Source organism: Harpia harpyja, chromosome 4 (assembly GCF_026419915.1).
Source record: "Harpia harpyja isolate bHarHar1 chromosome 4, bHarHar1 primary haplotype, whole genome shotgun sequence".
Lineage (NCBI taxonomy): Eukaryota > Metazoa > Chordata > Aves > Accipitriformes > Accipitridae > Harpia > Harpia harpyja.
In genome coordinates this window covers 85,110,870-85,134,786 of record NC_068943.1, presented here as the reverse complement: position 1 = coordinate 85,134,786, position 23,917 = coordinate 85,110,870, and the positions used below count along the sequence as shown (strand labels likewise).

The 23,917-nt window shown below is 58.7% G+C and overlaps 3 protein-coding genes across 4 annotated transcripts; 1 reads left to right on the top strand and 2 right to left on the bottom strand.

The window, feature by feature from the left end:
* Positions 1 to 391: 391 nt before the first annotated feature.
* TCAP (titin-cap) lies at positions 392 to 1,448 on the bottom strand. Its single transcript, XM_052785403.1, has 2 exons — positions 1,269 to 1,448; positions 392 to 668 (listed from the first exon to the last, which is right to left on the bottom strand). Exons 1-2 carry the CDS (start codon positions 1,415 to 1,417, stop codon positions 413 to 415), a joined length of 405 nt encoding a protein of 134 aa, XP_052641363.1. The 5' UTR covers positions 1,418 to 1,448; the 3' UTR covers positions 392 to 412.
* Positions 1,449 to 2,694: 1,246 nt separating this feature from the next.
* On the bottom strand, positions 2,695 to 23,600 carry STARD3 (StAR related lipid transfer domain containing 3). 2 transcript variants are annotated; one of them, XM_052785401.1, is made up of 15 exons: positions 23,496 to 23,600; positions 17,346 to 17,625; positions 14,322 to 14,399; positions 13,953 to 14,030; positions 13,809 to 13,862; positions 13,589 to 13,706; positions 12,382 to 12,480; positions 11,552 to 11,607; positions 10,613 to 10,705; positions 9,131 to 9,193; positions 7,957 to 8,052; positions 7,317 to 7,396; positions 6,810 to 6,914; positions 5,387 to 5,480; positions 2,695 to 3,496 (listed from the first exon to the last, which is right to left on the bottom strand). In XM_052785401.1, the coding sequence occupies exons 2-15, from the start codon at positions 17,559 to 17,561 to the stop codon at positions 3,392 to 3,394; spliced, it is 1,335 nt and encodes a 444-aa protein (XP_052641361.1). In that variant the 5' UTR covers positions 17,562 to 17,625; positions 23,496 to 23,600; the 3' UTR covers positions 2,695 to 3,391. The 2 variants fall into 2 exon arrangements, with proteins under 2 accessions (XP_052641361.1, XP_052641360.1); XM_052785400.1 differs by lacking the exon at positions 23,496 to 23,600 and adding an exon at positions 20,431 to 20,582.
* LOC128141260 (collagen alpha-1(I) chain-like) lies at positions 22,258 to 23,585 on the top strand. Its single transcript, XM_052785856.1, has 4 exons — positions 22,258 to 22,401; positions 22,647 to 22,810; positions 22,952 to 23,201; positions 23,256 to 23,585. The coding sequence occupies exons 1-4, from the start codon at positions 22,258 to 22,260 to the stop codon at positions 23,583 to 23,585; spliced, it is 888 nt and encodes a 295-aa protein (XP_052641816.1).
* Positions 23,601 to 23,917: the final 317 nt, after the last annotated feature.

Here is a 23,917-nt window from a genome sequence, read left to right as displayed (position 1 = left end):
TTTATTGCCGTACAAAGACCATCGTTTGTACAACTCCACAGAGTGCCCCGCCGCAGCCCCCCCACCCCTCCACAGCCCCCCCAGGGCCCCGTTCGGCCCCAGGCGGGTTTCAGCGCTTCCCATCCTTGCACCCCCTTCTCTCTGCCAGGGAAACAGAGTCGCGCTCGGAGCTGCCGGGAGCCCCCCGAACCGTGGGTGCCCCGTCCCCGCCGGCTTCCACGACGCCCGCTGCGGAGTGGGGTCCCAGGCGAGTGGGAGCCCACCCCCACCTGCCCCCACCCTCCCGCGCTGCCTCTTCGGGGCGGCTGAGCGGACCCAGGCGTCTGGGTCCCCCCGCCGCCCCCCAGCATCAGCCTCCTGCCCACCCACCCCCCCCAATTCCCCCCCCCCTTCCCCATCCCCACCGACACCCTCAACCCCGCTGGGCCTCGTGGGAGAGGGAGCGGGAGAGGGTGCGGGGGACCCCCGCCTTGGCACCGCGGAGGTCCGGGGGGGCGAAGAGGGGTAGGGGCAAGGTGCGGGCGTAGGGCAGGAGGTGCTGGGTCAGGGGCTGCCCCAAGAATCCGAACCGCAGCAGCCCCCAGGGCGAGCGTTGCTCCAGCACCCGCATCTCCCCACGATGCTCCACCGTCTCCCGGCGCTGCTCGTCCACCTCCCGCCGGCACCACCTGGGCACGGGGGGGGGCTCGTGGGGGTGGGAGCCGGGCTCCAGCACCCCACGGGGACCCCCGTGTCCTGTTCTGCCCTGCTGCGGCCACCCCACTCCGCGGGGACCCCTGGAGACCCCCACGTCCCACGCTACCCCGTGGGGATCACCCACCCTTCCCTTGGAGGTGCCCATGACCCCCACGGCCTCACCAACCCCATGGGGACCCTTGGAGACCCTTCAGGACCTGCACAGCCCCACGGGGAACCCCCCCCCCCCCCCCACGGGGACCCCTGGAGACTCCCACATCCCTCCTGGCCCCACGTGGATGCTCAGCCTCCCTCAGCCCCCGTGAAGACCCCCGTCTCCCCACAGGAACCCCCGAGACCCTCCCAGTTCACCTTGGACACCCACCCCACCTCCCTGGAACTCCCACGACCCCACAGAGACCCCCTGCAGCCCCCCCCCCCCACATTCCCCATGGGGACCCTTGGAGCCCTCCCCATAGCCCCAAGACCCTATGGAAACCCCCCCAGCCCTTGGGGACCCTCAATCACCCAGTGTCCCCCTATAGCCCCAGCACCCCCTGCCCACTCCCCCCACCGGCAGCGGTGTCCCTCACCCGTCCTCAGGCCGGGTGCTGAGCTCCAGGTCCAGCCATTCGGCACTGAACGTCTCGCGACGTCCCACGTCCTCCTCCCGCACACGACAGCCCAGGCGGGCACCCGAAAGCAGCCCCCCGCTGCGTACCACCGTACTCGGCACCAGCATGTTGCCGCTGCCCCCCCCACCCACCCGTCCCGCTTATATGGCCCCGCCGAGGCTATTTTGGGATGTGTTGCTGGCACCGCGGGGACGGGAGGGTGCCAAGGGCCCCCTCGGGGCAAGCTGGGGGGGGGGGGGGTGGCACTGGAGACACGTGTGTCACCCCGTGTGTGTGTCCGGCCACGCTCAGCCCCATGTGCCCACCGGCCATTTGCCACCCTACGGTGGCAGCCCAGACCCTGTTCTGTGCCCCCCCACGGTGGGGACGTGGGGCAGATCCTGCCGGCAACGTGATGGCGCAGGCAGGACCCCCTGGCCCCGGTCCAGGGCACGTCTGGCCTTTCCTTGCCCTCCGCGGCGCTGGCACCGGCCCCCGGGACCAAGCGAACACGACGGACCCCGGAGGCGTTAACGGCTTTGCGGGTGCCCGGTGCCAAAACGGTGGCCGCGCTACCCTGTGCCACCCGGCCCACGGCAGCCGTGGTCCTGCCGCTGCCCTCAAAGGGCCACTGGGGTCCCGTCGTGGCGTTTTCCCCCCCCGGGGACACGCTGTGCCGGGCGACCGGGCAGGGGGGTGCTGGCCGTAAGGCCCCCCCACGAAGGCTGGGCTATTTGTAGGGGCAACAGATGGGGGCCGCGAACAGACGGGTGCTCGCCGGGTGCCAGCGGCCGGGGCTCACGTGGCTGCGGCCGCTGTCCCGGCAGACACGGGTCTCCAGCCCCTTCCAGCCGCGGTGGTCCCGCTCCAGGGGACGTTCGGGGGAACCTTTGCCGGGGGTGACCAGCGCAGATGCAGACGCTCCACGCCGATGGCCAGGAGCTGCCGGTGCCACCACGGGATGGGCCACAGTGATGCCCACGGCCAGTGGCCAAAGGAGCCTGGAGGACCAGTTCTTTGAGTGTGGGGGGGGGGCTTCAGGATGGCCCCAGCCCCCCGACTGCTCACCATCCAGCTGGGCCAGCGTTCCTCCTCGCATTTATTCGCTCGGGTTACAAAGGGCACATGGAAGACAAGGAGCTGCAAACAGTGGAAGGCTTTTAATTCTGACAGGTGCCGGCCGGAGGCGTCACCCCTCACAGGCGTGGGGGGCCGGTGTGGGGGGCAGAGAGCCCAGGGGGGCCTGGCGTGGGTGCTCCCCCCCTCCCCGCAGCGCTGCCGGCATCTGCCCCCGCGTGCGGGCGGCTTCGCGCTGTTTCCATTTATAGCGCAGAACACGGCACCGGCGCTCACAGGTAGAAAGAAGGCGCAGTCGCCCCCGCATCCCCCCCCCCCCTCCCACCCCCCGCATCCCCCAAAAAGGATAAAAGTCTCCGCTTAAGGCAAATCACATTCTGCCTCCACCCGGAGCTGCAGGCGGGGGGGGGATGAGCTCAGCCAAGCCCCAGGGGGAAACTTGGGGAGCCCGAAGCACCAGGGAACAGCCCCGGAGGGGTCCCCTGCACGGACCCCCCATCCCCTCCTGCAGATAGCCAGGTGGGGGGCACAGCCCCCGGGGGGGGACAAGGGCCGTGAGCTGGGCACAAGCTGCGCCTTTGCCCCCACATGCAGAGGGGCAGAGCCCGGCACGGGGCTTCGGCCGGACAGACGGTGAGGGGACCGACCCGTGTCCTCACCGTAACGTGGCCTTCTCCTCTGGCCCCACTTTCTCATCGAACTGGGGCAGAAGTACAGGAGTCTGGGGGTCACAGATGAGCCCCCGACCCCTGCGTGAGGGGACGGGGGGAGCTCGGACCCAGAGGAGGGCAGGGCAGGGGTTTGGCACACAAAAGTCAGTGGTTTCAGGGCCCTGGTTAAGGGGAACCGTGGTGGCAGAAGGAGCTGAGCAAGCCCCGGCCTCATCTCAGCGCTGTTAGTATGGGGCATCCTCCCTGGGGGGGTCACGGTGAGGGCCTGGGGGCCGCAGGGTCCTCTCCCGGCTGTCCCCCGGCTGCAGAGGAGAGAGGGCAGAGGAATGTCTGGCGAGGGCAGGTCCCCGCTGCTCACGGCTTGCCGGAAAGCTCGCTGACCCGCTGGCGGAGGTGGAAGGCGAACTCAAACATGGTGGCGGCCAGGCTCTGGTGGATCAGGTAACGGGGCAGGCGACCCTGCGGGGAAAGCAGACGAGCACGGAGCCGTGAGTCAAGGCAGCACGGAGGAGGCATCGCTGGGTTCAGGGCTCGGGGCTGGCCCCCATCCCGACCCAGCGGTGTCAGTCAGGGCTGAGGGATGCACGAGCACCGCAGCGGGGAGCTGCCGCTTTCAAGGAGCTTGCTCCGGGGGAGGAACTGAAACACGTTTTGATTTCTCTAAAAAGCCCTGCACGACTCAACCCCAACCGCCTCGGCCTGTGTTCTATTATGTGAGATGCATAAAAAAAAAAAAATAATCTTTGCTTCTGCAGGGGAAGGGAGCTGAAGCAGGGCTGGGAGCAGCGCCGGGGGCTTGCGCAGGGTCCCAGGGCAGAGAAGGGGTCCCAAGTGAGGGCAGCTCAGGCAGGGGTGGCTTGCCAACTGTCCTGGGGGGTCAGGTAGGCACAGGAGGTCCCCCCTGCTTGGACTGGGGTGTTTCAGCAGGGCAGGAGGCAGAGACTTTTCCCTGGAGCAGATTTTCACTGCGACATGGGGGCAGGAGATTGCAAGACTGTTGGTCCAGGGGCCATTTCAGACACCTCCCTGAAACGAGCTCCGGGGCGAAGCTCCGTCACAGACACAAACACACACACACACGTGTGTAATTCTCACCCTTCGTCGCAGGAAGGGATGAGCCATGTGCTATAAATACTTCTTCAGGGCCAAAGGAAATAACAAGGCAGCACAGAAGAGGGGTCTGGGCACTAGCAGAGCCCTTCAGGAAGATGGTGGAAGCAGTTGACAGGCGGGTTATTAATAGCTCGGCCGCTACGGCATTTCTTCCAGCAGCGGAGGCAGGCAGTGGGCGAGCGCTCTCCGGCCCGGGAAGCACAAGGAACATCTTTCCTTTCTGAGCCCCATCTTGCACAACCAAGTGGGTTCGTTATCCCTCCCAACCCGCTCGTTACAGAGGGGCGGAAGAGGCATCGGAGCCAGATCCGTGAAGGAAAACATCTCCAGCGCAAAGGGGCACGAAGCCACGCTCTGCTCTGCCCCTGCTTTTGCTGCCCAGGCAAGCGCTTCTGCAAATCCTTCCCAAAGCGTTTCAGAAGGCAGGCAGGAGCTGATCTACTTTGTGGGGAGGGAGGGACGTGGGAGGGGAGGGGGCCGCGCAGCTTTGCAGCAGAGCGCTGATGAATGGAGCCTTTGTGCTCGCTGCTGCAGCGCCGTTACCACGTCAACCTTCAGCGGAGGAAGAAAACGGGCCAGCTCTGCTCCCCCCATCCGCCCGACCCCGGCTCCCTTCGTGCGCTGCCTTTTGTCTGGGCCACCAGCAAGGACTCGACACGCAGCTCTGTAAATAGCTCCAGATCTGGGTCATCTCATACGGCCAAAGCGCCTTTCCCCAGGTGCGGACACAGCCCCACGCACTCCAGGGGTGGCCGTGCTTGTACCAGGGTGTCTGGGAGCAGGGCACGCAGGGGCGAGTGGATCGCCCCTTCAGCGGGTTCCTGGGAACAGCCAGCAGCCAGACAACACTTCACACGCCCCACTATTTTCGGTTCTCAAAGAGGATAAAAATCTCCTCTCCCCCAGTCCTGCACACAGAGATGTGAAACTCCTAAGCAAGATCTCTGCCAGGTAAGGAAAAGCTTCCCCACCTCGCACTGGGGCAACTTCAGGGGGAAAGAGGGTGATTTTCAGGCAGCGTTTAACCTCCACCTGCAAAACTCAAGTCCCTTTAGGGCAGCCTTTGATAATGAGCCACTTCCAGAAGCAGCCAGCGGGACTGCAGCCGCTGGAGCACAGAGCAGGTCCTCAGCACGCAGCCTGCGCTACGCAGGGGATGCCGGAGCCTGCTGGTGAGCCCTGCTGGGGACAGGATACGGCCGCAGCGCTCGTGCATCAGCAAAGAACTGGCTTTACCTTCAGGTCCGTGTTGAGAATCCAGATGAACGTGCAGACCCTGGGGTTGCTGGGACATTTCAGTACGATGAATCCTCCGGGCCCATTCTCACCCCTGTGGGGAACCAAGAGCACACAGTCAGAGCCGGGGCCGGATGAAAAGCCGTTCGCTAACGCTCTGGGGTGCACCGCACCGATCCTGCGCTAGCTCCTGCAGCAGCAGCCACCCCCTCCGCCTGGCAGCGAGGACTAGAGCCCAGCAGGGTAAGAGCAGATGCGCAGAGTGCCCGGGAAGGTATCTGCTTTGGCTGCAAGGCACACGAGCAAGCACGGCGAGGCAGGTTTCCCACAGGTGCCTTGGCAGCGGTGGTGCCAGGGCTGCCGCAGGGCTGCCGGCTGAGAAGCAGCCTCTGCCTCTGGACCGTGCCAGCCCAGCCCACACCGGCTCTTCACCGCGGGGAGGTTTCCGAGGCACAACCCTGTGGAAATGGGTGCAAACAAGAGGTCCCAGGAAAGCGAAGCGGCCAGGGAAACCCTGCGCAGTCAGGACAGGCTTGGCGCGGGGAGCCTTGTCACTACAGCCCCCAGATCCTTCTTCGCACCATCTGATCCGTCTCAGAGACGAGAGCTGTGCTCACACACAGAGCCCAAATACAGATTTCCTTTCCCTGTTCAGGAACACACTATTTTTGCTGCATACATTTGTAAAAAGATTTTTCTAGGCCCTGAAGTCCCCAGCTCTTAAATAGACTGAGGCAGCTATAACGGCTCTGAGTTAAAATGTCAATTACTGTAACCAGATTATTAGGAAAAACAAAGTCAGTGCGCGAAGTGGCACAGCTGGGCCCCAGGCACTGGAGCAGACAGTAACAAGGAGTCCTTGTTTGATGAGACTAACCCCGCCGAGATCTATCACCAGCCAGGCGAAGCTGTCCCTTCGGAAGGGGAGAGGCCAAAGACCTGCCGACACTTTGGGAGCCAGTCCATCCTGACACAGCTTTTCTCACCCACGGGGCCATCTCTCAATGTCCACAGCCTTTAAAGTCAGTAAGTGACTGCCTTACAAGAAGCAAAAGGCATCCGAGAGGCTCAAAGCGAGCCACAGTCAGCTGTTTACTGCCCCTCAGAAATGGCAGCTGGCCCTGTTTGGGAATTAACTGTTACATAAACAGGATGCAGACTGGGTTGGGGTTTGTGCTGTTACTGGTCAGCACCTCCACTCCCCTGAGCTGGGAAACACCCAAGCAACACTGAACAGCACAGAGAGTTTCTTTAACAAAGGAAGAAGAACAAGGGAAGCAAGGTTTAGTTCCACAAATAGATTAGCTTCCTGCAAACGCTGCCAGAAAGACAGCAGGGTTTTCATTTAAGTGGCTCTTTGCCCTAAGCTTAAGCAAAGCGTGTGTGTCAGATACCAGCTAAAAAAATAGAACCTGCCTCTTACCTGACATACTTGGAGAGCGGAGGCTTCAGGCTGTGCGTGGTCGACATCCCTGAGGAAATGTACCTGTCTCTTCTTCTCTCGATCCGGCGCACGTTCACAAAATCCCTAAGCAAAGAAAGGGCGCTGACTGCTTTAAAATGTGCATGGGACTTTGAAGGAGCAGATCCTGCTCTCCGGACTGCTGGGAAAGGCTGTGGCAGAGGTATGTCAACATACAGACAAAGCACAGCACAGCACTTATCAGGGAGACCGACTGACTGACTGAGACAGCTTTTGAGCTCCGAGACTCCTGCCAGAAAGGTCTGGAGGAGACTTCAGGGGCTTCTTGCCTTTGGGAGCATTACCCGCACAGCCAGCCAGCCCTGCCTTGTTGACACTGGGAGCTCCCAGCCAGTGAAGAGGGGCAGAGCTGGGGCAGAATGCTCTCACTACAGTCCGATGCTTCTCTCCGCATTTTAGGAGGGTGTTTAGGGGCTCAGTACAAAACAGACAGTGGAATAAACTGACCTTGGGGAAACAACACCGCCTGCAGCCCCAGCTGCCACGTCGTACGAGACGATCGTGTTGTCTTCAACCCGCTGCAAGATCTGGGGGGGGGGGGGGGAGGGGAGGGAAAGAAGAGACATTTCTTCAGACTGTGCCTGCAGGTCCACACGTGCCAACAGCTGGGCAATATGGACCTTCCCTAAAACAGCACCAGGACTCAAAGCAACCAGAGTGTCTTTAGCAGCTGATCTGAGGCTGAGGGGGACAAGCTCTTTGGCAGTGTGTGCACAGGTTTGTCTCCTGCTCTGGGACTGGTCCCTCTGCTTTTCCAGGGGGACACAGGCGTTGCCTCCAGATCCCTGCCACACCACCAGCACAAAACGCCCAAACCCTACCAAGCAAAAGCAGGCTTGGCTCAGCTGCTGGCCCATCTCCCTGCCCACCTCATGGGCTTTTGGATGGGCACGTGCATGCAGCTGGCTACCGCAGAGCATTCGGATCGTACGGATGAGCAGTGGAGATTTAACGCCTCAGTGACTCGGATCCAGCTAAGCTCCAGTAGGGCCTGGGCACCGCCGACAGCCGGTGTTGGACTGGGAAGCTCCAACTCTCCGCTCCAAGGAGCTCCTGTGATTAAGCCATCTTTGTCCAGCACGCTTACCTGGCAAGCTGCCACTGTTCTGTTCCACAGGATCATCTTCTCGGGCTGGAGAATAACCTCCTGGTAAACTGTTTCAGCAGAGCACTGCAGGAAAGCCTGAGGACAGAGCCAGAGCAGTTAGCCAGTCCCCTGCTCCACCTTGGTAAGATTATTTTTAAGGAACGCAGGGCAGATCACAAAGAACAACTGGGATAATACAGGAGGGGAGCGGCGAGGCAGGCTTGGCTCAAGCACACGCAAATCCAAGGCTGTCACCCCTCTGCCACAGTGCTCCCATTCCCAGGGGCCTGGAGGGCACACGCAGAATTGGAGAGGACAGACCAGACCTCAGGTTTCGGCAGTCCCTGAACTGCTGCCTGCCGAGGTCTGTGCTGGTGTAAGAGAGGGCAAGTGTCTGTCTGTAACACGGCGAGACAGACGGACCTTGGGGCTGACTCAGGCTGGCTCCTCTCCCACCCTCACCCCACTTTATCAGCAGTTCTGCTGTGCGCGCAATTGCTTTGGGAAGTTGCTGAAAAGCTATTCTGAGCTCCGGCAAAGGCAACATTCGTTTCTCCACATCCCCGTGGGACAGGGGATCTTTGGAGGCAAATGGTTAATGCAGTAAAGTGGAACCATCCAGCTTTTTCTCGCAAATACAGAGCTGCTCCATTGGCAGCTCCTGCCAGCGAGGCAACATATGCACTGGAACAAAGAAAAGCCACCGCAGCACCAATGCTTCATTAAAGCGTGGTTTACAGCCAAGCCACTCCAGCGAGAGGGCACAGAGCAAGGCACTTCCGAGCAGCTCTTCTCAATGCCAGGCAGCAGCAGACGCACACTCAGCCCTGGTCTTGCTGGCAATTAGTTCCAATTAGCCTCCTTGGTCAGATTAGTCCTAGATGCTGGGGCTGGAAGCGAGTCTTGCAGTCACCTGCTCCCACTTCTACCAGCAGAGACTGGGGCCCAGCATATTTGCTGGGGAGTTTGTCTGCCAGCCAAGGGGCTTTCCTGGAGAGATTCCCTAGAGCGTGCAGTGCAGTTCATCTGTCTCAAGCAAAGAGTGTGCTTTGCAGCCTGACCTGTCCTGCCAGGGCCAGGAGAGACCATGAAAGCTGAGCCGTGGCTCCGAGCAGAGCAGTTGCTCTTCGCCCGTACCACACAGACTAAGGAAGCGATCCAGGAAGGTTCTTACCTTTAAAATAAAGGTCTTGCCATGGAAAGGTATTTCAAAAGTGTAAACAACGTCACCAAAGTCCTGTGCAAGAAATAAGAAAGTTACATTTACGTTAGCAAAATAAATCGCTTCTATCTGGTTAAGGTCTGCAAACGCTGTGGCTGCAGGAGCCATCCTGCCCTGTGTGTCATTCTGAAGGACCCTCTCCAGCCCTCAACCTTCCCCCCACAAGAGGCAGCGACCCCAGCATGGGAACTGCACTGAGCACGTTTCAGATGCACATGCACAAATTTCCATAAACAAAACAATATCCAGAGCAGCAGCAGTGATGAGACAGAAAAAGAATCCGCCCCATGCCAGCCTGCAAACTCCACGTCAAGGTCAAATTCTCTTTGTAGCAAGCAACCAACACCAGGGTAAGAGAAAGGGGTTAGTTTGCCAACACTGCTGTTGTTACCTACATCTGAGAAGAGACTCCCTGGAGGGGTTAGGGATGGACAGATGATAACCTTTCATCATTAGCCCTGTGTTAAACTCTGATTAGTCTATTTAAATCCATCCCCCTTTGGATAAAGAAAACAATCTGCCCAGCTAGTTTGGCATCAAACAATGGATCACTTGACAGGGGAATTTTAAACACCAGATGAGACTGCAGTTTGCAGGACTCTCACCCCAATCACGTTGCAAGCCCACAAGCAGAAAGCAAGGTTGGTTTTAGTGGGCAGAGACGCTGCCCCTTTCTCTCCACCCTTTGGAGAGAGAAAAGGAGCTCTAGGTACCCCAGAAAACTCTACCATAGCTCAGGGAATGAACCAGCGCGGTGAGGAAAGAGGCAGGGCAGGGCCCGCTTTGCTTTGTGTGCCTCCGTGCTGCCTGAAGCAAGAGGTGCGACTTGCAGACCCCTTTGGCAAAGCCACATCCCCGATTTATACTCCAGCACCCACAAGGTCCCTGTCCTGGGGAAGGGGTGACACAAACAGCTTTGGGGCATGAGGAGCAGTCTGTGCCCCACACTCCCCTGCTCCCACGTGGACCAAAGCTGGCCAGAAAGGCCAGAACTCAGCTTGGCTTGGTCTCCCCAGGGTGCTCAACGGCACCTTGCTGTGGAGCAAGGGCATAAGCTGCAGCAACGGGACCCTCCAGCACCGCTGCAGGGCCAGCATGCCTCCACTCCTCCCCACGCCAGCGGCTGTGGCTCCTCATCGCGACGCCTACCAAAGGTGAGCTGTCCGCCCCTGCCCGCCTGCTGTCTAGAGGGAGGAGTGATGGGCTCTCTCCTGTCAAACAGGAAGGCAATTAAACGTCTAATTAAATAAGAGGGGATTTTACATTTAACTGAACTGGAATAGATTCCTAATTCAATCAGGTAATTGTAACGCTTGTTAATTTTTCATGTCGCAAGGAGGTTTCAAAAGCCTCATTTGTCCTCCCGTTTTTGCTAAGCCATCCGTGCTTTCTGCCGGCAGCGCTGCCCGGCAGGTGGGGCGGGGGGACACTTGCATTGTTTTTCTCGAACTTCCAGTTCTCCTCCTGGGCGAGGATTTGGTCCACAACCTCCATTGCATCTTTGCCTTGTCGGACATACTCTTTCTCCTAGGAGAAAAGGGAGCATTTCATTAGCTGGGTTTGCAGAAAGCCTGAAGTGTGCGTGCAAGGCTTGCTACCCCCCTCCCAGGGCTGGCAGAGGGAAAGGGGATACCTCCCATCACCACACTGCAGAAATCTCTTAATTTGGGTCACAGAGGCCTCATTTTGGAGCTCAAAGTCACGCTCCCCGCCCTGGCTTGTATCCACACACCAGCTGCGTCTACCAGTGAGTCTCCCGCCTTAACGTAAGGGTTTCCAGCAGGCAAAGGGCTATGGGATGCGCAGAGCTTCCTTCTGTGGAGGTGCCAGAACTGGGGCTGAATGGCAGCAGAACCACTTGGAAAAGAGCACAAAGCAGCCTGTGCCCAGCCAGGCTTCGGGGAGGCGAAGGACCGCCCTGCGAGCCACAGTTCAGTGGGGAGGATTGAGGCGATGCCCTTCTTGGTATGTGACCGTATAACCAGGGATCGAAGAGGGAAGGGGAGAGAGGGACAGGCAGGAGACAGAGCCAGAATCACATCCCTGCGGGATGCTGCAGGGAAGAGCACACAGCCCTGGGGAAGTGGGTTAATGGTGGGTGTTACCCTGAGGACCCCCCCCTCCCACAGCGGCCACGATGCCACCGATCCCGGGGTACACGGGGAACAGCCTGGTGCCATGGGGCAGGCAGAGCTCCTCAGCCAAATGTCCCCAGAACAGGAGGCTGTGAAATGAGGGACAGCAGTCTGGTGCGCTCTACAGATACAGCACCCTGATGGGGCCACGGGATTGTCAGAGGCTCCCACAGCCCTGGATCAGCCCGAAGCCAACAGGCAGGGATAGCCAGCCTCAGGCCACGCTGCCTCTGTTTACCTGAGCTGTCAATGCCTTCCTCCCTGCACCTTCCTCGTCCGACTCGTTGTCCGACCCTAGCGGGGGCAAGCACACAATGAACACCCGGTTGATGAAGACCCCACTTGCACAATCTCCCTCGGACAGACAGCATCCGATCCCCATTGCCCTATCCAATGGGAAGGACTGTCAGTGGGGACAACCCCGACACAGCCCAGACCCTGCCTTCCCAAATGCCTCTGCGCCGCAGCTGGCTGGCAGGCATTGCTCTGTTCTCCGGAAGGCTGAGCACGAACCGGGTGTCAGCTACACTGAGACAACTGATCCGGCTGACGTCTCCTCGCTCCCGAGCAGGGGAGGTCTCTGGAGCCGGCACGAGGCGGTGTCACAGGGCAGTGGCGTGCTGCCAGCTCTTATCCTCACCTGTTTGTGGCAACTCGCCCCCGTGCCCTCATCCTGAGGGCAGCGCTTTTCAAGTACTTCAGCCGCAGCTAAGAGCATTTAAACCCAAGACCACAAAAAGCTCCAGTTTCCCACAGAGCTGAAGCCAGGTGCGTGGGGCTGAGTGCGACTCCGCTCTGCAGATGGCACAGAGACAGCATGGCCATGCCTCCCCTGCCCAGGCACGGGCGCAGTGTGAGGAGAGAGGAGCCCGTTTTGCAGTGTCAGTTCTTGGAGGCCCTGCCACCCGCCACTGCCAAGGGCTGGGATAACGAGACAGAGCTCAGGGAGGAGACGATCATGGAGGTGAGGAGACCCAGGAGGAATGCCGTGAGGGGAACAAGCTTGGGAAACGAGGCGGTCCGGCTGCCAGCGAGGTGATGGCAGAAGGGGAGGAGAGCACGTCTTACCTGCGAAGGACTCTGGCGGGGAGTAGAACTGCCCCTCGGAAAGGGCTCCAGGGTAGAGCAGGGGGCCGCGAGAGGCTGCAGCCTGGGCTGCCAGGTACCCTGTGAACCAAAGCACAAGGTTTTACCCACACGGCATCCAGCACTTCAACACCAAAGGGTCCTGGGGCCCCCACCACATCCACTCCTACTCAACCACCCTCCCAGCTACTTTCTTCCAGATACGGCTGGTCTTTTCGCACTGACACCAGCCAGCCCACAAGCTTTTCAGCTCCTATTGCCTCATCTTTTCTTTGAGACATTTTATCTGCATGGAGATCAATGGGCCCTTCTGCCTGTCAAATCCAAAGGCGATTAAGCATCTAATTAAATAAGAGCTTCCCCTGGAAGCAATTTGGAACCTGAGCCTAATCCAATAGAGGCATTAAACACTTGATCATTTTTCATCTTAAAGCCTCCTTGCAAGACCCAAACATCCTCTGGTGTTTTGCAGTCAGTCAGTGCATTTCTGATCGAGCCCCGCTTGACAAATACTCCTTCGTTTACGTGCCATTTCCCCATCCTCTTTCGTCAGTTAAGCCTGGGAGAGCGACAAACTCCTTTTGCTGCTTTAGGGGTGGGCAGCCGTGCCAGTCCAGGCTGAGTATCCTCTCCCTAGAAGGACCCGTGGAAGTTAAAGGTGCCTGGCACTTCAGGGTATTTTGTAAAGCATTAGGTCAGACTCGATCTCCATTCAGTCTGACCTCAGCAACCAGATTTCACATACTGTAACTCAAGCCGCGCCCCTGTATTGTGTCTGTGACTGAAGCAATCCTCTCTGAAAGGTCTCCAGCCCAGATCCGAAGACAGATATCTAGAGACGGAGAGTCCAACAGTCCGCCTGGCATTTGTCCCATTGTTTCAAAACATTTTCTCCAATGTGGAGGTGAGCTCTGTTTCCAACACGTCTGGCTTCAGAATCCAGACATTGGGGAATTTGGCACATTTTTCTCCACTCAATTAAAAGATGCTTTTTATAATCTGGTATTTTCTTCCCCTGAAGGGACTTATATACCATAACAGAATTGAGTCAGGCACTTAGCGTCACAGCCAGCCTGGAGATCACTTCTCCATAAATGTCATATCTGTCAAGGTGCTGCCAAAGCAGCAGAAACCCCAGGCCTGGTAGTCTCATCTGCCAACTCCTACCAGAGAGGAGCAAAATACTCACATCGTTCCTCTTCTGCTTCCTGAGTTAGGACTTTAAAATCCAGGAACCAAGTCTCTAGCCAAGCAATGACAAACGAGACGATAGGAAGTAAATAGCCGAACGCCCCTTTGGTCAGAAGCTGCGCAGAAGAAAGCAGAAACCACAGGGAGTTTACACAAATGGGAAAACAGCAGCATCAGGTAATCATAAAGCAATCTCCTGTGAGCCCAAGGAAACCAACCTCGGAGAGGATGACCTTCACAATCAGGAAGGCACTGGATACCAATGTAGTGACCTGAAAAACAAATTTACGCATCTCAGATCCCTGCAAACTCTAGGCAGAGAGAGAAAACTAAAAACAGGAAAGCAAAAATTGCCTTCTTACCGCTATGACCCACCAGTGGCGCAGCTTTACGATTGCATAGGCCAGCAGCAACACAAAAAACCGAAAGAAAGCCAAGACCTTTAAAAACAAAAAGCCATCGACACTAGTCACTGCCCTTATTCCTCTGCCAGGTGCTGGGAGGACACAGACACGGGCCAGCTCCCGAGGACCTCGCCACCTAGACAGATGGGGTCAAGGCTGCAACAGGATGGGCTGCGACCTGCCCAATTTCACTGAGCCAGGCGAGGGGCAAGGCTGCCGGGAGACCCCATTCACCCCCGGCACGCGGACCCTCCCTGCTCAGCCTTTGGCCGCACCACCCCCAGCTCCAAAGCTTTTTCCTCACCTGCAGCAGTCTGGGATACTCACAAATATATCAAAGAAAGAGGTCTTAAAATTGTACTCGATGATTTCATTCTCCAAGTTCTTCTGAATGCCATCCTTGGTCTGAAGGGGAGACAGGAAACCAGAAAGCTATTGAGTGCACTGATAAGAAACTAATGGTAGAAAGAAGCCGGCCAAGCGATGACCGGAGGTTACCGCCAGGTCAGGTTATGCATGAGGCATACAAATGCCTGCCGCACGCACGACACAGGCTCATCTGCCAACGCAGGACCACGGGAGGATACGACAGCCCATTTCACCCTTGGTTTCACACCGAGGAGCGCGAGTCGGGTAGCCAGAGCTGGAGCAGCACGTGGGTACATTAAACACTTCTATGTGGGAGCTTTCTAACACCGAAAAGCAGCTCCTTTGGCTTGGCACATCCAGTGCCACCAGATCACAACTCTCACAGCCTAACGCCCTTGGTCGAACAACACCTCTCACTTGTGCCCACTCCTTCGACGCGTGGCTTCAGGTGACAGACTTGAGCTGTACAGGAGAAGACGTGGAAGAAATGAAAAACCACAGGCAACTGCTTCTCTAGCACCTTCAGTAACGCGCTGAACAAAGCGTCTCCCACAGCTGGACAACCAAAAACATCTCCCCCGTGAGGGCTCTCAGGGGTCACTCAGCAACCTGGGGGAAATTTAAGCTGCGATCGTCCTCGTGGTGCAAAGCACTGAGGGGTCCCCTCTCCTTTCCTCCAGGCCAGCTGGCTTCCCACGGCTCACAGCAGTGCTGAGCTGCCCTCCAGGAAATCTGACAGAGGAAGTCAACCGGCAGGTTCAAACGTACTGGCAAAGGGGAAGAGGAAGGAAAGGAGGACGAGGGACATGCACAGACACAGAGAGTCTGCAAGGAAATCCGAAAGAGGCAAAACCGCTTTCTGGGATATTGCACGGGAGCATGGAAAAAGCTCACAGAAGAGCTCTCTTGCCTCACCCCGAGACAATCTGTGCCTGACAGCCCTGGTACTTTTGACACCATAAATCCTGTTCTCGAGAGCCTGGAATCGCTGTTTATGAGGAAGCGGATGGCTCAGGTAACTGGAACAAATGCTTCACCTTTAGGCTATTGGTTTGAACATAGCCCAGCTGGCCTGGAAGCTGGTATAGGCTGACAGCTGTTTGATGATCTGTGAGAAACAAGTTGGTGGATCTCAGGCCAGTTCTTGGCAGCCTGGTGTCCTGGCACCCTCTTGTCAGACAGTCCAAGGACAGAAGAGGCAGCCATCGGGAAGCGGTCCCTCTAGGTCAGGGCTGGTGCTTAATATTCAGGGAGAGGGGGGCAAAGCAGTTCTGCTCTATTGCTTTATCTGATCTGTGGCTACAGGACTTGTGCCAGCCAGCTTTGCTGAGCTGCCACGGAAAGCCTCTTCCCCACACCGTGACTCTGCTATGAGATGGTGCAGGAGGAACGAGACACAGGGAAGGCTTTGGATTATGATTTCTGGGAGGTGTTTTCAGTTTAAATACAAGCCACTGCTGTGAACAAGGAAGAAGAACCGTCTGAGGCAACTCTCTGTCTCCGAGAGCAGCAAGCTCACAGAATTACAGTTTGCAGGCAACAGACATTTAACGAGGGCCAATTTGCTCAGCTTATCTTGCAGCGAAGGAAACCGTTTGATAAAAAAAGCATTAGTCATGATATAAAATCGTTGCTCTTCATAACTAGGCAAATAAGCTGTCCTAATAGCTTTAAATATGCAGCATCTCGGCTCAGGGCCCAAATATCAGCAGTTAGTCACTCATTAATGGCTACCTGCAAGACCTATGCTCAGAATCACCCTGGTGACTGCGCTGGCGGATTATTTCCCTGGGGCTGGATATTTTGATTTGTAGACAGCACCTCTCCAGAGAGCCCAAAGAACAGGGACAAGAGCAGGAAGCCGGGGTCCAAGCCGGGCTTGCAGGACACCATCGGCATTGCTGGAATGCTGGCCGAGAGATGCTTTTTCCTAGGCAGGGGGGAGCAGGGGTCTCTTCAGGCTCTTGACATGGCGCAGCCAGCTGCAGCGGGTAGGGTGAGGGAGCTGCTGGCCGAGACAATCTGTTAAGTGCAGACACCCAGGAGATAAACAGGGCAGAGATAAGAGCCGCTAAATGAGTGCAGGATCCAGTGCTGATAAATAAAGGCCAGACACCGGCAGGGTTGCATGCAGAAGCGCTGGGGTCTATCTGTTCATCTTGCCTCTCTGCTCAGGTTGTTCCACGGGAGGACATGTAGTACCTGAAACCCACTGCCACCACGGCTGAAACCAGTTGGGACCAGTTCAGGAAAAATAAAAACAAAATACAGCCCAGGGAATAACTTCAACCTGATGGGACTGAGGTAAATAAACTGGATTTCTGTGGTCATTGCAACAGTTGACACACTGAACAAACGCAGCAGCCTGCACAGGTGTGACAGGCCGCTTCTGAAAGGACCAAAACCCTCACGTTCCCCTTCGCTAGTCCCCTGTGCGGTGGAGCAGCATCTCCGGCTTTCAGAAGCTGAGATTAGTAGCAGTGTGTTGGGACCAAAGCTCAAAGGCCCTTTTGTCTCTGCCCAACAGCTGGGTGGGTGAGAGGAGGGTCTGCACAGCCTACCCTGCTCCTCCGATGCTCTGAGAACAAGACACTGCAGCAAAGCTGGCAGCTGCTTGGCAAACACAGGGAGCAGCTTCATTTAAGGCAAGGGGAGCAGGAGAGAAATTTGGCCAACTGCTCAACCTGGCGATTCGACGGGCCCCAGATCTTGTTACACTACAACATAGAGCGCTACATGCGACGGTGTTAACGACCCTGGACAGCCACAACAGAGCCCAGTTGCAGGAAATGAGCTGGACTTTAGTTTACACTAACCGTGCAGCGGTTTCTCAGCCAGCGCAAACCAGCAGAGTGCTGGGAAGAACAAACAAAGACTTGGCCCAAGACTTCTGAAACGGAGCAATTAATGCAGAGGGAACTGAACTGAAAAAGCACAACTTAAAAGGGCAAAGACTCCAAGGATTTGCTTCCCCCAACTTACATTCAATTCGATTATCCACAACAAAGAGATGAAGAGCAGGTCGAAGGTGACGAAGAGGCAGAAGGTCCTCCTCACATCCGAGATGGCTTTCCTCTTCTCCGGAGAGAAGTAGCAATACGGGGAGAAGCCCTGGCTCTGGGAGAATGAGGTGCTGATGGACGCTATGGCTGGGAGGCTTCGTTCCAGGTCGTGCTGCAGGTCTGTCGGCTTGCTCATCCTTGGCCCAAGTGACTTGGGTCCTACGTCAATCGGGGCAACATCTGCCAAGTCAGTGCGTCACCTGTGGGGAGACACGAAGGGGACCCTCAGGCCTCGGGTGTCTGGATACCCCTTCTCCTCTCTCCCTCTAAAGGCAAATATTCCTATTAGCAAATCAGATCCTGGCTGTTTTATACAGTCCCGGAGGGAAAAGACTAATACTGGCTTTTGGGCTGTCAAGGAGCCTCCCTCTCCGAAGCGAAGACATCATGGGCTCACGCCAGGGCTGCCCCATCTCACCCTGGCACCCCATGTTCACCAGCACAGGCAGAGACCTTCCTTCCCTCTTGCTCACTGCAGGGAAGGAGGAATTGGCTGCGAAAGGCTCAGAGGTGCAGGGGGTCTGCAGAGTCACCAGCAAGTGTCACTGGGACCCAGAGGCAGCCACCCAGAACACGCTCACAGCACAGCGAGCCAAGCTGGCAGCTACAGCCAGCGGCCAGAGCAGCAGATGGCAAACCCCGCAGAGATGCCGCGGCAGCAGGAAAAGGGGCCTCAAGGTGTTTCTGTGGAGGCCCGTGATCCAAAAGGGAGCTGTCCCCGGGATCCCGGAGCCACCTCAAGCTACAGCAGCCTCCTCTGCAGGGACTGATGCAAAGCTCCCAGGGGCTCAACATTTTGCAAAAGGCAATCCGCAAAGCCTCAGGAGTCGGTGATCCCATCCTGCACGGCCAAGAGAGGAGCCTGCTCACTTCAGGAGTGGGACATCAGGTTTCATGCCCGACTCTGGCCAAGCAGAGCAGCAGGAAGGCAGCAGGGGAAAGCGCTGCTCTCTGTCCCAGCCGCAGCGGCTGGCAGTGCCGGGCACACAACCCCGGCGCGAGAGAGGTGTTGAGGTCTGAAGGCTGTTTTCACGCAGCCTGTGCCAACCATTGTATTAAAATTTTTCCTCTCCGTCAGCAAGGCACAAGGAGGCCACTATGTTAATGGACCGTGCAACTAAGCACACGCTGGAGACAAACAAGGAAAGAGGATGCCAAAACAGGTCAGGCCAGGGATCTGTCAGTCCCCAGCCCTGCCACCTCCGAGTCACCCACAGCAAAGGCACAGCTACAAACGCCTCCTCTGCAAAATACTCCTGCTCAGGGACATTTTGCCTCCAAAAGAACAGATTCTTTGCGGCATTTGCTACTGCCCCAGCAGCTCTGCATCCTCCAGGATCTGAGTGAGGTTTGTTTGTCTATAACAGATCACAGCTGCAACAACTGAGGAAAAATGCTCCAAGACAGCGCCCAGACCTGCAGGAAGGGGCAATCCACGGGGCAGGCGAAGCCAGGGGTGCTGCTGAGCCCCACTGTAACTGCAAGAGCTGAACACAGCCTGATTTTGGGCAATTTTGGGTCCCTGCGCCAGCAGCTTCTGTGTCCCAGCCCTCAGGGAGCGCCGGGGCTGGAAAAGGAACAAAGCTGGACTCCTGTCAAGTCCCCGCTAGTCTCTCTCAGAGGCACTTCGGAAGGAGCTGGAAGACTTGTCACTTTGGATCAGCCGCAACGACCACGGCCCTTCGCTGCTCCGAGCGAGGGGCCCATCTCAAACTGAGAAAAGTTAAAGACATCTGTGAGCGCTAAATAATACATCACCTCATGCACGGGCTGCCTCCTCCTCTACGGCAGGGTGTCGCCGCCTCCTTCCCTCAAACACCACTTTGCACTTAGGCAGCCCCCCCCGCAACTTTCACAGCGCTTTAAAATCACCTTGCGAGACTTGCTGGCTCCACACCCCCCAACACCAAGGCAGAGCTGGGGCCACTCTGCGGTGCCAGGGACACGGCAGAGCACGGGGAGACAGCAGACCATGGCAGCCAGTGTGAGCCCTCATGCAGCTCAGCCAGCCTAAACCTACCCATCATTAAAACCCAGCCTTCCCGGTGAGGTTTAACACTGCTTCAGAAGCACACCCATCCCAAAGCAACCGGCAATAACCAACTTCTGGGGAAGAACCGGCAAGAAGGGCTTTACCTTTGGAGCACCATGGGACAGAGCAGGGTTTGGCAGAAATATTTTAAGCCCAGATGAGACCCCCCCCGACTGGGACTGCTCCCTCAGGCAGGAGAAAGCTCAGAGCAGAAAGAGCAGGGGCTGGATCTGAGATAAATCGTGTATAAATGTGCCTTTTTCTGGGTGACAGATAAATTATTGAGCGCCCCGGTGTTGTATTATGCATTCAGACATCCTCCGCAGCCTGCACCACACTGGCTGCCGAGCTGCGAGCCGCTTTCGGGGGCTCTTGAGCAGCGCAGCTCCGACAGCCGACACAACAGGCCAGGGAAGCATGAGGGGCACACGCTGCCCGGAGGGACACCCCAGGTGACAGTAACACAGTCCGAAGGGGCACCCACACTGGGGATCCAAAGGGCTCTCGAGACTCTGAGGAAAGATTTTGTTTCTTTTTGCTGGTGAGACCTCCTGTTTTGAGGATGAAGTGGGAGGCGGTGAGAGGGGCTGCAGGGATGAGAGGCGATGCCACCAGCGGCAGCGAGCCCGTGAATCCCAGCGGGAAGCAAACGCGGAGGAGAGGCGGCCGGTGAAATCCTGAGACAACATCAAGCACTAATACCCAGCGAGCGCTGCCACAGACGTCCACGGGGCAAAACGCTGGCAGCCCAGCCCAGCGCCAACGGGACACTGGGCACCAAAACGGACCCAGGACCTGTGCCAAGGCACGTCCTGTCCCTGCGAAAGGCCAGAGCAGCCCCTGCAAAGCTCCAGTGTCAGCCCCTCTCCAGTGTCACCCCCTCCCCAGCGTCACCCCCTTCCACCCTCAGCTTTTAGATTCAAATCACAAGCTTCTCATTAGCACGCGTTTGCATGTTAATGACATGTCTTACAGTAAGAAGCCTTTCCATCTTGTGACATTGCTTCTCCTTTCCTCCTGCGCCCCCGACTTCCTATTAATGTGTCTTCTCAGCTCACATGACGACTTCAACAGCTAATTCTCATGTCACCTCTTCTGAGAGTTACAGCCTTTGCACCAAACGCTGCGCCAGGAGAGAAAACACCTGGAGAGCGAGAGGGACCGAGCCTTTTAGAGACACCAACTGCGGGTGTTTCACCAGACACTAACACAACGTCCGAGCTTCCTAGCAGGAAGAGATGCCTTTAAAACAAAAAAGGTAAATATTAAATTAGACACTAAACCTCGCTCCAAAAAAACCTATGAAGTGATCCAACATCTTCAGCAAACCACTGGACAGGCCCCGTCACATTTGCGGTCAGGTCCCCACAGGGCCGAGGCTGTTTGGTTTTCAAGCAACCCCACATGCTGCTGTGATCCCACAGCAGCGGCACGGTGTGGAGCTCCGCAGTGAGCTGTCCTCGCTCCAATTTGTAGCTTTCCCTAAAGCACCTTCCAGAGTTAATCTGAGCCCGTGTCTATGTTCGGAAAGGTCACCCTGCCGGGCACGTTACATGCTGGCACCCACCAGCGCCGGTGCCACAAGTGACAGCGACCAGAGGCAGCAGACTGACAGGCAACGGCCATGGTAAAGCAGAATGATGAGGAGGATCGGGGCTGTGGCTTCGGTCTGTCCATGAACAGCCACTTGTCCAAAAGGCCAAGAGCTGCTGCTGCCCAAGTTCAGCATCCGAGCGTGCACAAAATGCGGGCGCAGAGACCCCCCAGGGAGCCTGTCCCCTCCCCAGCACCGCGGGCAGGAACGGAGAAACTCAGAGGGCTGCGTGAACAATGCATTTCCCCAGAGCCAGCACGGCAGCCCGGCCACCGGCTGTTTTTGCTCACAATCCCTTTGCCCCAGTCCCTCCCCTGTGAGCCCTGCCCTGGGGAGCCCGAAGCAGCAGGCTCCTGGCATGGCAGCCCCTCGGCACCCAGTGTGCCGAGGGCAGGAGCGGCTCAGCCGCGCGCTTGCCGGGTCCTGGGGAGCAGGCAGCGCTCAGCCGTCGCTTCTCTGAGCCGCTCTCTTGCTCCTGCATGATGTGTCAGGGCCTGCAACCACCTCTGGAAGTGCCGTGGAACCCCACAGCATCCCACATTTCCCCCCAACCTCGTGTGTCGGCTCAGTTGAGCCACTGCCCACCAAGGGCTGAGCCGGCCCCGGGGCCAGGTCCTGCCTCTCCTCGCAGGCAAAGGCGTCCCCACAGCTGGCCCATGGCTCCTCACAGCGCAGCCAGGCCGGGTGCTGCCTCCCCACAGCTGACCCCTCTCTACACCCACCTTGGAGCCGCAGGCCCCCCCCAACCCACACACCCACCCCGCGCATCTTCCTCGTTAGCGCTTTGCACCATCACGCTCATTTTCAGAAGGCTTTGGTGGCAGCGTGGTTGCCTGAACCCCCAGTTGGCACCAGCTGAGACTTGGGGACCAGACCCTCTCCTGTCCCTGCCACCCCCCCAGGGTGCCCTTGGTGGGTGCTGGCCCCCCACCCCGGCTCGAAAAGGCAGCAAGAGGCACAGCCTGCCTGAACATTCGGGAGGGCTCCTGCCCCCAGGACCCCGCTGGCAGCATCTGGTGTCCCCCCGTGCTGTGACCGAAACCCCAGCCACCTCTCGCCCCGGTCCCGCGCAGCCACTGTCGGCTTTCGTGACGCAGAGCAGGACGTTAAACGCTCGGGACGGCGCAGGTTTACAGCCAGAGAGAGGCTTCGCGCTGCCATTACCGCAGCAAGAGAAGGGTCTCTGAGGGCTGGCGGGGGGCAGCGATGGCCACCAGCCTTGCAGCGCCGTGCTCCATGGACTCTTGTGCTTCCTCGCGCCTCAGCTCCGTGCTCGAGTGCGCCGGGCGATCGGTCCCTCGTTGGGAGAGGGATAAAGTTCGGGGTCTTTACGGAAACCCCGGACCCGAGGTGGCGGGGAGGCGTCCGTGATAACGGCACAAGCCAACCGCTAGCATGAACCTCTAAACCCAAAGCAGCCTGGCAGCCCCCCTAAGCCATCAAGATATGCGAACGATGCCGTTTTCCAAGTGCCAGGATCACCGCAGGTTATTCCGGATGGAGCCATTCAGTTCAACGTTTGCCAAGGAACTGAAGGGAGAGCAGCACCGGGACCCCTGACAGCCCCTCTGCCCCCCCGGTGAGCCCCTCCACAGTCCCGTCCTCGGGCGGGAGCCGGTTCCCCCTCCCCGGAGAAGCCGCAAGGTTTCCTGAGCCCACACCTGGAAAAGCACCCCGAGATCGGTGCCTGGAGAGGAGCGGCTTTATTACTGCCATTAGACAGGGGCAAAGATTTTAACCGCCCGTTATCTCCGCTGCTGTCAGCTCCTAGTCCCTGTTCGTGCTCCGTTCAGAGCTGTCACCGCGGCCCGAAGGTCCCCGCTCACCCCCCAAACCCCCCCCGGTGCCCGGGCATGGAGCAGCTTTAAACACCGGGCTGACGGTGGGGGTCTGCGTGAAGATGGCTTCGGGAGGATGCGACCGGGATCAGCCGCTGCCCCTGCCCCCGGGACCGGGCGGGGAAGCCCCGCAGCCTCAGGGAGGGCTGCCGGGGAGAGCCGGTGCCCCGGTTCCCGCTGGTGAATCCGGGGGGCAGAGGGCACGACGGGGATCCCCCGCCCACCCGCGGCTTCCCTGGGGAAGATGCCCTCGGGGGAGCCCGCACCACGGGACAACCGGGGCTCTCCGGGTCCAAAGCCTCCGGGGAGCCGGTAACGGGACCGAACCCCGGAGCCCCGGTAACTGCCCCCCAGGACTGAACGCAGAACCCCCCAGGGACAGCGTGTGTGCGGTCGTCCCCCCTCCCCCAACCCCGGCGGCCGCACTCCCGGGCCCGGGAACGGCACCAAGGCCCCGCCGGCCCTATCTCCTCCGGGACCCCGCATCCCACCGGGGGCCGAGCAACCGGGGCCCGCCGCCCGCGCACAGCGCGGAACCGCCCGCCCCGTGGAGCGGGAATGGGTCACCCCCGAGGCCCCGGTCCCGGTCCCCGCCGCCCGCGGTACCTGCCGCCGCCCGGTGCCGGTCCCCGCCGGAAGCAGACCCCGCCGCGAAACCGCTTCCGGCCCCGCGCGCAGCCCCGCCGCTACCTCTGACCCCGGAAAGGAAACGCCAGAGCGAGGCTGCGCCAACGAGTCGGCGGGGAGGGGGCGGAGGAAGGAGAGACCATTCTTCACCAGAGGGGAGGGGGGGGTGGGGGTGCAAGTGGGGCTGGGAGGGACCATTCCCCTCGGCGGCGGGGGGGGGTGTCCGTGGGGCACCTGGCTCTGACCCCACCGCCCTGCCCCACAGCTCCCGCCCCCCCACATGCCCAGACCCCCCCCCAGGCTGTCACCCCCACAGACACGGGGGTCAGCACCCCCCCTTACGCCCCCCCCGGCCGCAGCCCCCCCCCCCAAAGCAGGCTCCAGCCTCTCTGTACAGCCAT

Bases quoted from the DNA above. Each gene is read 5' to 3' on its own strand.
- TCAP (XM_052785403.1), bottom strand. From the start codon at position 1,417: ATGCTGGTGCCGAGTACGGTGGTACGCAGCGGGGGGCTGCTTTCGGGT. The intron at 669-1,268 runs GTGAGGGACACC...CCCCGTGCCCAG, and splicing joins AGCACCCGGCCTGAGGACGG to GTGGTGCCGGCGGGAGGTGG.
- STARD3 (XM_052785401.1), bottom strand. From the start codon at position 17,561: ATGAGCAAGCCGACAGACCTGCAGCACGACCTGGAACGAAGCCTCCCA. The intron at 10,706-11,551 runs GTAAACAGAGGC...CTTTTCTCCTAG, and splicing joins GGAAGGCATTGACAGCTCAG to GAGAAAGAGTATGTCCGACA. The intron at 3,497-5,386 runs GTAAAGCCAGTT...CTTTCCCCGCAG, and splicing joins TTCTCAACACGGACCTGAAG to GGTCGCCTGCCCCGTTACCT.
- LOC128141260 (XM_052785856.1), top strand. From the start codon at position 22,258: ATGGCCACCAGCCTTGCAGCGCCGTGCTCCATGGACTCTTGTGCTTCC. The intron at 22,811-22,951 runs GTCAGCTCCTAG...GTCTGCGTGAAG, and splicing joins CGCCCGTTATCTCCGCTGCT to ATGGCTTCGGGAGGATGCGA. The intron at 23,202-23,255 runs GTAACGGGACCG...GACTGAACGCAG, and splicing joins CCAAAGCCTCCGGGGAGCCG to AACCCCCCAGGGACAGCGTG.